This window comes from Oncorhynchus masou, chromosome 27 (assembly GCF_036934945.1).
Source record: "Oncorhynchus masou masou isolate Uvic2021 chromosome 27, UVic_Omas_1.1, whole genome shotgun sequence".
Classification (NCBI taxonomy): domain Eukaryota; kingdom Metazoa; phylum Chordata; class Actinopteri; order Salmoniformes; family Salmonidae; genus Oncorhynchus; species Oncorhynchus masou.
Window position 1 is genome coordinate 39,694,963 of NC_088238.1, and position 16,190 is coordinate 39,711,152.

A 16,190-nucleotide genomic window follows, 5' to 3' on the forward strand; every position below is an offset into this window, starting at 1 on the left:
TATTTTTTTATTTTGTTGTTCAGATTTGATTTACCTTAGGCTATCAGAGTTGGCAACTATTTAGATAATTGAATATTAGTTTTGACCTCACTTTCATACATATATCAAACCCACGTCCCAAAGGGGCCATGTGGGCAGCATTAGAGAAGGTGAGTCACTGCGGGGAAACGAGGAAGCTGCAAAACAACAAACCCGCCCGCCGCTCTAATATTGAGTGGCAGACGGTAAAATTAAACTGTTATAGGAGAATCTGCCCCCTTGGCACCCGATTACCTGTGTCATCTATCTCTGCTGGAAACATACTCAGATCTACACAAACGCATATACATGCATGCGCACACTCACACACACTCTTCCTCTCTATTTATCTCTGTCTCTCTTGCTGGGTTTACACAGGCAGCCCAATTCTGATCTTTTTTTTCACAAATGGGTCTTTTGACCAGTCAGATCAGCTTTGAAAAAGATCTGATGTGAAAAGATCAGATGTGACTGATCAAAAGACCAATTAGTGGATCAGAATTGGGCAGCCTGTGAATACGCAGCCTCTGTATTGCACACAAACACTTCCATGTCCAATCACTGTATGAGTCAGACAAGCACTGCTCATTGTAGCCTGCCCCACCATCAGATTAAATTATCCTTTAATTAGATTGGACTCTACTCTCCATATAGCAGTGTACGCCTTGACATTTGCTGGAGAAAATGCATAATGTTTCCAAATGAAGAAAGGGCCGAGAAGGCATAAGATAGTAAATTAGTCTAACGTTGATAATCTATGATATAAACTAATGGATACAAGCTTTGTTGACATAATAGGCTCATTAATGCATTTCACAGGACAAAACATTCCAAGCATTCCAACATAGGTAAGCAGAATATCAACACACAACAACCACTACTTTTTTGTACTTTTTGGGGCGGCAGGGTAGCCTAGTGGTTAGAGCGTTGGACTAGTAACCGCAAGGTTGTGAGTTCTGCCCTTGAACAGGCAGTTAACCCACTGTTCCCAGGCCGTCATTGAAAATAAGAATTTGTTCTTAACTGACTTGCCTGGTTAAATTTGTGCAGTATTAATTTACTATCCCAAGAAACCACTCCATGTACATTACTGTATTGTGCATAGGCTGGTCATCTAGGTTGGGTTCAATTCCACGGGAGACCTGTATGAAAATGTATGCCCTCACTTCTGTTAAATTGCTCAGGATAAATCTACTAAAATGGAAAATGTTAGATCAGATGAACTATTTTGTACAGATCATGATCAGACTCAAGTTACAAATGCTGGTAAAGACTCAAATACATTTAGGTTTTTTTAATCACAAAAGTAGTGTACTGGCCCTTTAATAGTTAGCGATTATAGTGTCTTCAGTGCAGGCAACAAAAACAAAAATCTGCCCCCCCCCCCCTCCTCCCGTCTGGAAACTAACGCAGCACCCACCCCCAAACTACATCCCGCGGCTTAGTTCACCTATCTCCCTCTCCTGTGGTGTGTTTTTGGCTATGCTCCCCCCTGGCGGGAGAAATACTATCTAATTCACCCCGTTTCCGTTCATTCATCAGGCTACTGCAGTGGCTCATTCGAGCGAAGCGAAAATTCTTATCAATGAAAGCTTGGTTCCGTCACGAGGGGAAAACTCTGACGTCGGGTCACGTAGGCAGGGAGGGGGGGACGTATAAAGAAGCGGCGCTGCCGGTGATAACTCACTGAAACAGAAGCACAGCGAATGAGGCAACAGTAAGAAAACCTGCGGTGCTGTCCGTGATGATACTCACTGAAACAGACGCACAGCGAATGAGGCAACAGTAGGCAAAACAAAAGGGAGAAATAACTTTCTACTTTATATACACTTCCAAACAACACCGAGCTTTATTTGTGTTAAGTAGACATTGGTGTGTTGAGTTAGAGTAACACGTTGAATTAGAGAGATTTTAGGAGTGACAAGGAGGAGAAAGTAGCCTATCTGGTTTCACCGCGAGACACCAGGTAAGTCTTAGCTACTTTAATATATCTTATTTAAAAAGTGATCAAACTGATTAATCCTGTGGCATGAACGACTGAAAACTAAAGCTATGGTCATGTATTTGAGAGTTTGTATGGGATTCCACCTTGTATTTTGTTAGACAGACTGTAGTTAAAAGAAATAGTAACACAAGTGTTTTAATAATAAAGGAAAATATATTGAATGTGTTTACTCCAATTAGGGGAGAGGTGATAGTGTAAGGGGGAGAAAAAATAATATATATATATATAAGTGCATTCAGAAAGTGATCAGACCCCTACACTTTTTCCACATTGTTACTTTACAGCCATATTCTAAAATTGATTCAATGTTTTCCCCCTCATCAATCTACCCCATAATAACAAAGAAAAAGCATGTTTAGACATTTTATCAAATGAAACAAAAATGAAATCACATTTACATAAGTATTCAGACCCTTTACTCAGTGCTTTGTTTGAAGCACCTTTCGCAGTGATTATAGCCTCGAGTCTTGAGTATGACGCTACAAGCTTGGCACACCTGTATTTGGGGAGCTTCTCTTATTCTCCTCTGCAGATCTCCAGGTTGGATGGTGAGTGTTGCTGCACAGCTATTTTCAGGTCTCTCCAGAGATGTTTGATCTGGTTCAAGTCCGGACTCTGGCTGGGCCACTCAAGGACATTCAGAGACTTGTCCCGAAGACACTCCCGCATTGTCTTGGCTGTGTGCTTTGGGTTGTTGTCCTGTTGGAAGGTAAACTGTCACCCCAGTTTGAGGTCCTGAGCACTCTTGAGCAGGTTTTCATCAAGGATCTCTGTATTTTGCTCCATTCATCGCTGCCTCGATCCTGACTAGTCTCCCAGTCCTTGCCGCTGAAAAACATCCCCAAAGCATGATGCTGCCACTACCATGCTTCGCCATAGGGATGGTGCTATGTTTCCTCCAGACTTTATGCTTGGTATTCAGGCCAAAGAGTTCAGTCTTGGTTTCATCAGACCAGAGAATCTTGTTTCTCATGGTCTGAGAGTCTTTAGGTGCTTTTTGGCAAGCTCCAAGCTGGCTGTCATGTGCCTTTTACTGACGAGTGGCTTCCGTCTGGCCACTCTACCATAAAGGCATGATTGGTGGAGTGATGCAGAGGTGGTTGTCCATCTGGAAGGTTCTCCCACCTCCACAGAGCAATTCTGTAGCTCTGTCAGAGTGACCATCGGGTTCTTCTCCCCCGATTGCTCAATTTCGCAGGACGGCCAGCTCTAGGAAAAGTCTTGGTGCTTCCAAACTTCAAGTTCTTCGACCTCATGACTTTGTTTTTGCTCGGACATGCACTGTCAACTGTGGGACCTTATATAGACAGGTGTGTGCCTTTTCCAAATCATGTCCAATCAATTGAATTTACCACAGTTGGACTCCAATCAACTTGTAGGAACATCTCAAGGATGCTTAATGGAAAAAGGATGCACCTGAGCTCAATTTCGGGTCTCATAGAAAAGGGTCTGAATACTTATGTCATAAAAATAAAAATAATGTATACATTTGCACACAAAAAAATGTTTTTGCTTTGTCCTTATGATGTATTGTGTGTAGATTGTTGAGCAAAATAAACAATTGAATAATTTTTAGAATAAAGCGAACAAAATTTGGAAAAGGGGTCTGAATACTTTCCAAAGACATATATATATATATTAAATGTTTCATTGAACTAGGCAAGTCAGTTAAGAACAAATTCTAATTTTCAATGACGGCCTAGGAACAATGGGTTAACTGCCTTGTTCATGGGCAGAACAACAGATTTTTACCTTGTCAGCTCGGGGATTTGATCTAGCAACCTTGCGATTACTGGTCCAATGCTCGAACCACTATACATATATAACACAAGTGTTTTAAAAGATCAACATAAAGGAATGTATTTTCACAAGTTTCAACATTTTTCAATACTAATCTTTGTAAATTGTAAGAGATTACTATCTCTCAGTATAAATAGCCTACAAGAAAATGGGTGTGGATTATGAGAAGAGAAATAATCAAATGATAGAATGACTGAGGTTGGCTAATGATTGTGGTAATCATATTGACAGAGATTACCGGAGATCATGATAATTGTCATATCATCATAACCATCATCATCATCATAGCCACGCCTCTTCCCAGTCTTCCATCATCTTTGCCATCACCATGGCGTCACCAACTGCCAAGAATAAACCCAGGAAGACCAAATAAAGACAAAGGGTGAAAAGGACACCTTAAACAGTTGCATCTGGCTGCGTAAAGGAGTGGTTTTGCATGTCAAACCAATTTTGATGCTACTTTTTAATAGTTAGTTGAGACATTTATGTACATGCATTAATTATGTGTATAAGTGCTCTGCTTTCTTCTATACTTTCATGCATACTAGAGTTCCTGTGGTGATAGAGTTCTAGCACGTTTAATCTTGAGGCAACCGAGCGCTTCTCCCAGGTCGTGTAGCGTTTCAACTGAGCAGATTATGGCTAAATAGGGCTTCTTAAAAACAAATGTGCTTTGGTGGAGAGACTGCACCCTACATATATTGCCCTCGTGGATGGGCATTTGCAGATAGAATTATGAGAACAGGAGAGACAGACATATGTGGTTCCAGAAGCTTTTTAATACATGTACCACACAAGGTACAATGTTTACCAAACATTATACAGCTAAATAATTAAGTATGAAAAAGTGGGACCAATAAAGCCAACCAAAGAGATGGAATAATTGTAAGTTGATATAGATTGTTGCTATACAGTTTGCCTACGCATGACTTGGGCATGTTAGGAAAGATCACTCTATTGGGAGAAAGTGAGATTTGTGGTGTGTCATCCACACACACAGACACACACAGACACACACACACACACGGGTGCATCATCCACGCACACACACACGGGTGCATCATCCACGCACACACACACACACGGGTGCATCATCCACACACACACACACACACACACACGGGTGCATCATCCACACACACACACACACACGGGTGCATCATCCACACACACACACACACACGGGTGTATCATCCACACACACACACACACACACGGGTGCATCATCCACACACACACACACGGGTGCATCATCCACGCACACACACACACACACGGGTGCATCATCCACACACACACACACACACGGGTGCATCATCCAGGCCAGGTAGGTTGTCTCCTAATATCTCACTCTGTAGATTACACTGATCCATCTGTGTTTTGATTATCCAGGGGTCAAACCTATATCATGCACCCCAAATGGCAGCTTATTAACTGTTGGCCTACTATATTGACCAGGACCCATAGGGCTCTGGTCAAAAGTAGTGCACTGTGTTGGGTAGGGAATAGCCTGCCAATTGGGATGCAGCCTCAATGCGGTATTATGATATTTTAATCTCATGTCCATTTTCATTCTCATCTACATTCTGGGATGATATCTGCAATGAGTACAGACCTGTGTCAGTGGTTAAATCCAATGGGTTTGTGTTTGACATTGTTGTGGCTGTAATGAAGGAGATGATCGACTGCTATTGATTATTTCATCAGTCTATTCATGCTACTTATTGAATTTTTAAGAGAGAGAGAAAAAAATCCGAAATCATTGTGGAGTTAGTTACGGGTAGGTATTATACTGTAGCGATCAATGTGAAATCGGTTGTTGCCATGGCCACTGATATAGATGACCTTACAAATAGCACCTACTTCTTCTCTGTAGCACGCGCATTGGAACGCTTTCTTGCCAATTGCCACCCGCCCTGTTATCACGTGCCTGGAGCGCTCACATGCGAAGGGAGCATTACACACGCAGGGAACAGCACTAGCTCGAGACACTGAGCCAATTAACCTTTTGTTAGATCAGCTCAGTGGAAGCGCGAGAAAATACTAAATACTGTATAGCATGTGCCAAATCCAACGGTTTAAACACAAATCCACGCACAAGAGTTTAATTTATCTTGACACCTTGTAGCAAATAGCCTACAGGTATTCTAGTTTAGCCTGTGGAGCAGAAAAATTCAATTGAGGAAAAGTCCAAATTGGACAAACTGGATTTAAAGGCATTGTTGTGAAAGCAATTAATATGAGCCACGGAAATAGCCGAAAAGCTAGGAAGTCGTTGAGAAACCACTTCAAACTGTTGGCCTAATACTGGTCAGCCATTTTGTGTGGGTCCCTATGCTCAACTGATGTTATTTGTGACCTGCACAGAGGTGCATGATCTAGATTGATTAAGGTGAATTAATATAGTATTTTGTCTATTATGTATGTTATATGTATGGGGGAAACTGATAGTGTGTACTGAGAAAATGACATCTGTTGTAAAAGCAACCTACTCTAGTATTTCATCATGATTCTAGGTTGAGAATTGTTTTCACATGCAGATGAGTGATGACATCATCTACTCCATTTGTGTTAATTATTTGGTTCATATCCCTCATTCCTTTACAGGCTGACTCAAGCCCATTAATTCATTTCACTTTAATAATGCTATGAGCTAATGGTTTTCTTGGCAGTGACACCACGTACTTTAACTGAACTGTATATGCAGCTCCCGAGTGGTGCAGCGGTTTAAGGCACTGCATCTCAGTGCTTGAGGTGTCACTACGGAAACCCTTGTTTGAATCCAGGCTGTATCACAACCGGCCATGATCGGGAGTCCCATAGGGCAGCGCACAGTTGGCCCAGCATCATCCGGGTTTGGTCAGTGTAGGCTGTCATTGTAAATAAGAATTTAAAAAAATATATATATATATATGCGCATTAAACAATTTGTACCATCCTGTAAAACTTTTCATTATATAGGTATATAAAAAGAAAATGCTTTCTATTGTATAGGGTGGTTCCATAGAATAAAAATTCTACGTGGGTTCACCCATTTTTCTTATTTTATCTAACAAATCTATATTTTCTGTCTCTCATTCACCAGGAGCATCACCTTCCCTCGCCCCCTCTTGTCCTTTCTGTGTGGTCATGATGTGGTCCCACTTCGCCACAAGTGCCCTTATCCTACTGGTTGTCCTGTTGAGACTCACCCTAACCCTCCCGCTCACCGCCTCCGTGGCGACCGAGACACACAGCCCCAGCGACAGCCGTGCTCCTTCCCCTCTTGGACTTAGGCCAACTGAGGGAGAGAATGAAGGGAGGAAGGGCGGACTTCCACAGAGAGAGAGAGCAGAAGAGGAGGATGAGCTTTTTGGAGGCATGGACCCCAAAACATTAGCAGCCGTTCTGCTGGAGGCGATGAATAAGCCACACGGGGAAAGGAGGAACGGTGTGGAGGATGGGCGCAAGGAAAAGGAGAGAGGAAAAGAGGAGAATGAGAGAGAGAGGCAGGAGGAGGAGAAGGGAGAGGAGGTGAGAGCCGCATTGGATGAGGAGGGAGCAGACCGAGACAGGGACGGTCGCAAGGAGCTTGAGCTCGTGATGGCGGCCGCTGCGGCACAGGGCAAGGAGGAGCGAGAGAGGAATGAGGAGGAGGAGGAGGAGAGGAAGAGAGCACAGGAGGAGGAGGAAAGACTAACAGAGAAAGTGACTAGCCACACCACCAGCCAGACGATTCCTGGAAAGGAGAAACGACCTCCGGCAGAAGGAGAAAGAGGGGAGGAGGTGGGAGTGAAGGAAGTGGGGGCCAGAGAAGATGCGCAGCAGGGACCACCCACCTCACAGGAGACCCAGCAAGAGGAGGAAGAGGAGCAACTAAGTCCAGATGAAGTGCAGAACCTCCAGAGCATGTTGGAGGAACTGCAGAACTACAACACAGCTAACAAGAGAGAGAGGGAGGCCCAGGAGCAGAGAGGGAGAGAGAGCAGGGCCTACAGCCAAGACGACACAGACCAAGCTCTGATCCACAACCAGATAAAACCCAAAGCTAAAGGATACCCCCGAGCCATGTCGAAGAAGCTCAAATGGCAAGAGGAGATGCAGAAAGCCCTGAACATGCCCACTTATAGAGGAGGCAACTTCATGGACGACTTTGACAATCTGGCTCGACCGGCGGCTGAGGAGGATGATGAGGAAATGCTGAGCCCCGAGGAGGAAGAGAGGAGGGCAAAGGAGGAGCAGGAGGAGGTCAGGAGGCAGGCGATGGAAGCTCAGAGGGCCAAAGCCGAGGAGGAGAAGTTGGCGGACATAGCCTCGGACATGCTCCTGCAGTACATGGTCAAACAGGACAAAGGAAAGTACCAGAACAAGAAGACCCTGCTGTCCAACGCAGCGGAGGACAAGCGCTCTGACGAGGAGGTCGTTAGCGAGGACGATGATATTGATCCTCAGACCATTGATAAGCTCATCGAGATCTCCAGTAAGCTCCACCTCCCCGCGGACGACGTCGTTGACATCATCAGCGACGTTGAGAAGAAGAAGAAGAAAGACGCTCCTGAGACATTGCCCTGGCAACGACCCCAGCAAAGACCCCTGGTTTACCCAGCAGCCAAAGCCGTCGATGCCCAGCCTTCACACCCCCGATACCCCACCCTGAAGCAGCCTCTCCCGGCCATCAATCCCCTCAAGGCCTGGTTCAAGGACAAATCTTCCATCAAACCCTCAAAACAGGACCTCTGGATCAAACCTCAACAGAAGTCCTTTCGGACTTCCTCCAACTATCCTACGTATCCCTTCTACCAACAGAAGCCCTATCGAGGCTACTACCCAATTTACTTCCCCCCTCCCAAGCCCAAACCCCTGTTCTATGCCAAGCCTTCCTACATGCTCAACGACCTCCTGTCGAATTCTCTGGACAACGACTTTGATTTCCCCCCCAAGAGGAGGTACCGTCCCTGGGTACAGCCCCGCCCGAGGAAGCCCCCCGCTGCACTCCGGCGGAACCTCTACTACCCAAATTACTCCAACTATCCCAACTTCCTCCTCCCCCCACACCCCAGGACATACAACCCCCTACCCATCCCCGTCCCCATGCCTAAACCTCGCTCGTCCCCACCCAGGGGTCAGGTTCAGCCTCGCCATCGGCATGGTTACTATTACCAAGCGCCCTCAGCACCTTTGGTGACCCGGGACCAAGATTACTATGGGATGCAGGGGATAGGGATGGGGCCGCAGCAGCAAGATAGCAATGAAGACCTGGAGAACTACATTCAACAGGTCTTTATGAAACCCAGGCCTAGGATGTTTCAGTGAAAAGAGAGGAAAGAGAGAGAGGGGGCGGGAAGGAGGGAGGGGAAAAGGGGAGGAAGAGAGAACAATGGATTTTCTTTTTTTTTACACCACTTACTTTTGATTTCAAGTTTTGCCTTGTTTTCGTCTCTTTTAATGTACTGTTAGATTTTTGTCAAAGAGCAACACAAATTACATGTAGCTTTTTTGTTGTTGTATAGAGTAAAAATGAACTTGCAGATAGAAAAGTGAGGGAGTCAGGATGACACACATCCATTCATTCCTCTTGCTCTTTTCTTTGGAAGATGAAACTGAAGCTGTTGTCCAAAATGACTGAAAGAGGGGCACTAAACCAATCACATAAAGAACTATAGAACATACAGAACTATAGAACACTGACTCTATAGACTCATCTCATCATCCTGGGATTCTGGAAAATACTAGGGAGCGTCGGCATCGTTCAGAAGACCAACATTGAGAGGAAATTGCAAATGGCACCCTATTCCCTATGTTGCGCAATACTTTTGACCAGGGTCCATGGGGCTCTGGTCAAAAGTAGTGCACTATATATATGGGATAGGGTGCCATTTGGGACTCAGCCTGACTATCACGTTGCCTGTAATCCAAAACTCATACAAGAGACTTACAGTTGTTAACAAATACACACATGTCAATGTTTGGAACCAAAATGCACAGTCAAGTGTGTTTATATTCCAAAAGACGAGCCATCGCTATTGGAGAAGAGACCCCAATGGATATAAAGCCTTACCAATGTGTATCTGTTATGTTTTCATTGTTATCAGTGGTTCCATTGTCACCATTTCAGTTACACGTCATTGATTGTTTACAGAAAATGAAGCTTGCAAAAAATATATAGAATTGGTCCTTTTCAAGAACTCACAGATACAAACAGTTATCGTCAAGGACAGAGAAAGTCATTGTTATTGTTACTGATACGCTTGATGATATGGTGCCATACTGTACGCAAATGCAGTCACTATTTATTAATCAAATATATTGTTTGTTTTTTGATTATTTGTTTACTTGTCTGTTTTTAATCACTTCTGTTTTGTTGTTCCAACAACAACAAAAAAACTGTTACATTTTTATGTCAATTGCCCGTCTGCACACTTTTTGATTAACTTATGAATATATGATTTTATTTATTTCATGTACTTGTAATGTACTTGTGTTTTTTTCTACAAAGCAGTGATAAGATTTACACATTCATACATTCCAGATATTTGTAAGACAAAGTGATTTTAAAGGAAAGAAACTAAAAATACTGAAATACAGTTTTATATTGCCTTATTATGATTTCCCCCTCATTTTGCTAAGACTGTTGACTTTGTAAAGGGTGTAGAATTGAGTTAAGACCTTGTAGAGAAATGGGGTTGTGATCACAATTCCATTCAATATCAAATTCGATTCACAAATTGAAAAATGTTTTGGGAATTTGTCAATGAAACGGACTTGATTTGAAATGGAATCGTCCCTCACAAACTCCCGATGAATGAGTGAAATGAAATGAGAAGAGGGAAAAGAAACTGAAAACAGTCCAGGATTTTCACTCTGTGCTACCTTAGAGAAACCAATATGTCTTTGTGTTTATGCCTTTAGATTCTGGAAAGGACTGTGATTCAGTATCTCACCACAAACAAAAAAATCATTGTGTTATTGGAAATCAATATCTAATCACCTCCAAATCCTTACTCGTTCAATATTTCCTTGTAAATGAAACCCCAACAAAAATCTTTTTTTTTCACCCTGTTTTCTCCCCAATTTCGTGGTATCCAATTGTTTTAGTAGCTACTATCTTGTCTCATCGCTACAACTCCCGTACGGGCTCGGGAGAGACAAAGGTTGAAAGTCATGCGTCCTCCGATACACAACCCAACCAAGCCTCACTGCTTCTTAACACAGCCCCATCCAACCCGGAAGCCAGCCGCACCAATGTGTCGGAGGAAACACCGTGCACCTGGCAACCTTGGTTAGCACGCACTGCGCCCGGCCCGCCGCAGGAGTCGCTGGTGCGCGATGAGACAAGGATATCCCTACCGGCCAACTCCTCCCTAACCCGGACGACGCTAGGCCAATTGTGCGTCGCCCCACGGACCGGTTACGACAGCCTGGGAGCGAACCAACCCTCATGTCTTTAAATAACCATGTGGCAATCTCGTAGCCGATGACAGGGCTTGTGTCCCAAATTGTACCCTATTCCCTTTAATAGTGCACTACTTTTGAACAGAGCCCTATGTGCACCATATGGGGAAAATGGTGCCATTTGGGATGCACTCATTGGCGTGGCTAGCATCAAAGCTCAATCAAACACAGCAGAGACAATCTCAAAGTGAAACCATTTTCAATGTGACTGACGCCACAGACACCAATGAAAAATCCATTATTTTAGAGAAGCGACGAGGGGAGAAACACTGGGAAAACATTGGGAGTGGTGTTTGATTTGACATGTGTGTTCTGCTTAACTGCGATTTAGACTTAGACCATAGGGCTCTGGTCAAAAGGAGATCACTATATCGGGAATCGGTGCCATTTGGGACATACCTTTAGGACTGTTTCAGTTCACTCAACTGAACTCATTGCATTTTGGCATTTGAGTGGGTCCACTAGAAACACTGATCTAAGGGGACAGATTTGACCTTTCAAACCTCCTACTCAATACTGAAGTGTAAGATATCTGCTGTAGGAGAGCGAGAGAGAGAGAGCGAGAGAGAGAGAAAGATTACATGGAAGGTTGTGAAAAGTGGAGAAGGTATACCTAAACATTACTTCCACTTTGAAACAGATTTGTTTGTTTTTTGTTTCTTTTCTAAAAAGAAAGGGAGGGAAAGAGAACATTTACAGGGATGAGAAAGAAAGACAAGATAGAAGACAGTCTGCTGCACGTTTCTGTGTGCCTGCATCTAAAATGTGTTGCTACTTTTTGATGAACTTAACGAGCATTAAATAAAAGTATAAAAAAAATCTCAAAGGAGAACTAAAATATGACTTTATAGAAGTACGAAGTACCCGGGAAAAAAAACCCTGTTGAAGTCTTGTATGAGGATGTTCTGATCTATGTGCTCTATTTCTAGATGTACCTTGTACCTATGTCGTAATAAACATGCGTGTTGCTGATTGTAAATAACCGCATGTATCCATGATGACTAGTTTTGCTACACAGAGAGAAATAAATAAAATGAACTATTTTTTATCATGAAAGTGAAATGCCTTTTTTTTGTGAAGTTCTTTTGGCTCTTGACTTTGACCCCTTTTCTCACCTAGCACACGCAGCAACAATGGGACAAACCATCATGAAAACAGCACACTATGTTTGATAGGAATTTCTTGCTTATTCCCTTCTAATTCCGGGAATCTTCCAACAAGGATTTCTGAAACGTTTTTGGGAAAGTTACCTGAATTTTGCAACCGTAGACAAAACTGATACTGCTACTTGCTACAATGTATTCCTTTATAGCACAGTGATTAGCGCACAACCTGCATGAGACTTACAGCTAATCGATGCCAACACACCACCTATTGTCCCCCACAACAAAATCAGATGGGAACTATGGATCTGTCTCCGTCCGTTCGTACGTACTTTAGTCATAAGTGATGTTTCATGAAACCACTTGGGTGAATGATGCATCTTGCAATAAAAATCCAGCATTTACAAAATTACACTGATTGGCCCAAGGGGGCGCTATAGTAATCAACTGAAATACAAACTTTGAACAAGCATATGTCGTGTCCCGTTTGTCTCCAGTCATGACGTTTTGTACATACAATGGGGTCGGAAATTATTGACACCATTGACAAAGATTAGCCAAAATTACTGTATAAATAAATAATTCATATACTGAGCTACACAGAGTATAATAATATTGAGTTGCACTACCACCTTTTTTGCCCTCAGAACAGCCTCAATTTCTTCGGGGCATGGACTCTACAAGGTGTCAAAAGCGTTCCACAGGGATGCTGGATGTCCTTTGGCTGGTGGACCATTTCTGATACACACAGGAAACTGTTGAGCCTAAAATAATCCAGCAGCATTGCAGTTCTTAACCCAAACCGGTGCGCCTGGCACTTACCATAGCCTGTTCAAAAAGTACTTACAGTTTTTGTCTTGCCCATTCACCCTCTGAATGGCCCATAAACACAATCCGTGTCTCAATTGTCTCAAGGCTTAAAAATCCTTCTTTAACCTGTCTCATCTCCTTCATCTACGCTGACTGAAGTGGATTTAAAAAGTGACATCAATAAGGGATAATGGATTCACCTGGTCAGTCTGTCACGGAAAGAGCATTTGTTCTTAATGCTCCCAAAAATGTAGAAATTATATTATTTTACACTAATACAATTGCTCAGAGAAATAGATTTTGTTTAACAAGTCTCAAAAAGGTTATTATTTACACCCCTGTTTTCAATACCCCACCTCACCTTTTTCTAAATAGTTTCATATGAGTTGGAGAACACATTGGGAGGGATCATAGACCATTCCTCCATACAGAATCCTTCCAGGTCCTTGATATCCTTTGTTTGCGCTCATGGATTCCCCTCTTCAATTCAAACCACGTCGCCTTGTTAATTCTGTACTGACTGAAGAGATGAGGGAGGGAAGAGGTGGAGTGGAGCAGAAGAAGGAAGTGAAGGATGAGGGGATGTTAGGGAGTGGGAAAGAAGAGGGGGATGAGAGAGGAAGCAGAAGAGGGATACAGGGCAGAAGAATGGTTGTGTTGGTTTGATAACACATGCACCTAAGGGGAGAGGAGGGAGAAGTGGGGAGGAAGGGGGAGAAAGCAGAGGAGGGAAAGAAGGGGTAAGACGGGAGAAGAAAGGTTGGAGTGTGTGTTCAGGGAGCTGTTTGAGATTTAATGGGTGATCAGAGGAGAGGTTGATCTCTGCTCACTGGAGGGATGGATACACACACACACACACACAACCCATCCATTCACCCCATGTATCTAGCAATGGAACAGGAGGAGAAGAGAGGGAAGGGAGAGAAGGAAGAGGGGGAACGAGGGAAGAGAGTAAAGGAAGTCATGTCAGACTATATGTACCAACAAAGTCCCATGGTGCCGCTGTGTCAGGGACCTACCACTGTTACTGGGGAGATTCAAACATGCATCACTGTCACGCTGAGATCCAGAGCACAAGGGGTCGGCCGGAAGCTTTGATCTCAGTAAGGAGTGCCTGTTTCCCCCTTGTCGAACAGGTGGGCTGCCCCCTCTGGAGCCCGCTGGCAATGATAGAGATATAATGGAGACTCACACTGTCAAAGGTTATTCAATCATATGGCTATGGAAGCACGGGGTAAATTGATGGGTGAAGTGTGAGTGGAGTGAGTATTTATACAGAGTTCCATTTGTTGGTGTTTCTGATACAATAATTTATGTTAGTTAGCTAGTTCATCATTATTATTATTGTTATTCTCTCTCTCTCTCTCTCTCTCTCTCTCTCTCTCTCTCTCTCTCTCTCTCTCTCACTCACTCACTCACTCACTCACTCACTCAGAGTCTAAATAAAGAGATAGATTGCAAATAAATGAGAGGAATAGAGGATAGGTTGGTGAGTGGGAGGGATGGATGGATGGAGGAGAGGAGGGGAGAGGAGAGAGGGATGGATGGATGGAGGGAAGGAGGGATGAGAGGAGGAGTGAAGGAAGCGAGTGATGGAGGGAGGAGATATGGAGAAAAGAGAGGAGAGGAGAAGAGAGAGGGAAGGAAGAAAGATGGAGGGAGGGAGGCATGGGATAAGGAGGGAAGAAAACAAGAAGGAGAAGAGGAGAGGAAGGGATAGGATGAGGAGAAAGGAGGAGAGGAGAGGTTGATGAGTGTAGCTCAGCCAGCCCACGGAGGGTTAGGAGCAGTGATTCATTGGTCATGTGACTCCCTCCCTTCCCTCCCTCCTCTGCTGGGTGAGTCATCCTTCGCGCCACCATCTCCATGCAGAGCCACTGCAGAACCCCTAGGCAGTCAGCCCAGCCTCCTCACTCGCACGCACGTGCATGCGCACACACACACACACGCACACACACACACACACACACACACACACACACACACCATGGGCACAGTCAGCCACACACACTCAGGACCTACTGCAGAGAGGGCCTACTACACACTCATGCACATACTGTCAACATATGCAGAGATAGATGTACAGGTAACTGCCAAAATCAAGGCAACACCAGCATGAAGTGTCTTAATAGGGCGTTGGGCCGCCACGAGTCAGAACAGCTTCAATGCGCCTCGTCATAGATTCCACAGCTGTCTGGAAATCTATTAGAGGCATGCGACACCGTTCTTTCAAAATAAACATCATTTTGTGTTTTGTTGACGGTGGTGGAAAACGATGTCTCAGGTGCCACTCCAGAACACTCCCATAAGTGTTCAACTGGGTTGAGATCTGGTGAACTGAGGCAGCCATGGCATATGGTTTACATCTATTTCATGCTTATGAAACCATTCAGTGACCACTCATATTATGTGGAGGCAGGCATTGCCATCCTATGGGGGCATAGCCATAGTAGCCAAAATAATGGCCTGTTCAGCATTTTTATGACCCTAAGCCTGATGGGATGTTAATTTCTTAATTAACTCAGGAACCACACCTGTATGGAAGCACCTGCTTTCAATATACTTTGTATCCCTCATGTTTCCATTATTTTGGCAGTTACGTGTATAAATGTGTACATTCACTTAAACACCCACAGTTACTGCATCACCTCTGTCAATTCAACTCACATCATGTTTGTAGCCTATGCACACAGCCAGGCCATATCAGGAAATGGAATACACACCCACATAATCAAAAACAGACACCTCTCCCTATTTCTTTCTCTTTCAGTCTCTCTCTCTCTCACACACACACACACACACACACACAGTGTGCACCTATGACCTGTATCATTATTTGTGATATGTTCCCAGTAATTGTCCATCTGTGTACTGATAAAGTATTGATGCAGTGCATCCCAAATGGTACCCAATTCCCTATACAGTGCACTACTTTTGACCAGGGCTCCATAGGTAAAAGTAGTGCAGTATATAGGGAATAGGATGCCATTTGGGATATAGACGGATGGAAAACCTAATGGAGC

At 43.9% G+C, this 16,190-nt stretch overlaps 1 protein-coding gene across 1 annotated transcript; it reads left to right on the forward strand.

Annotated features, from left to right (window-relative positions):
* Nucleotides 1-1,709: 1,709 nt before the first annotated feature.
* On the forward strand, nucleotides 1,710-12,302 carry vgf (VGF nerve growth factor inducible). Its single transcript, XM_064940180.1, has 2 exons — nucleotides 1,710-1,984; nucleotides 6,909-12,302. Exon 2 carries the CDS (start codon nucleotides 6,953-6,955, stop codon nucleotides 9,113-9,115), a length of 2,163 nt encoding a protein of 720 aa, XP_064796252.1. The 5' UTR covers nucleotides 1,710-1,984; nucleotides 6,909-6,952; the 3' UTR covers nucleotides 9,116-12,302.
* The last annotated feature ends 3,888 nt before the right edge of the window (nucleotides 12,303-16,190 follow it).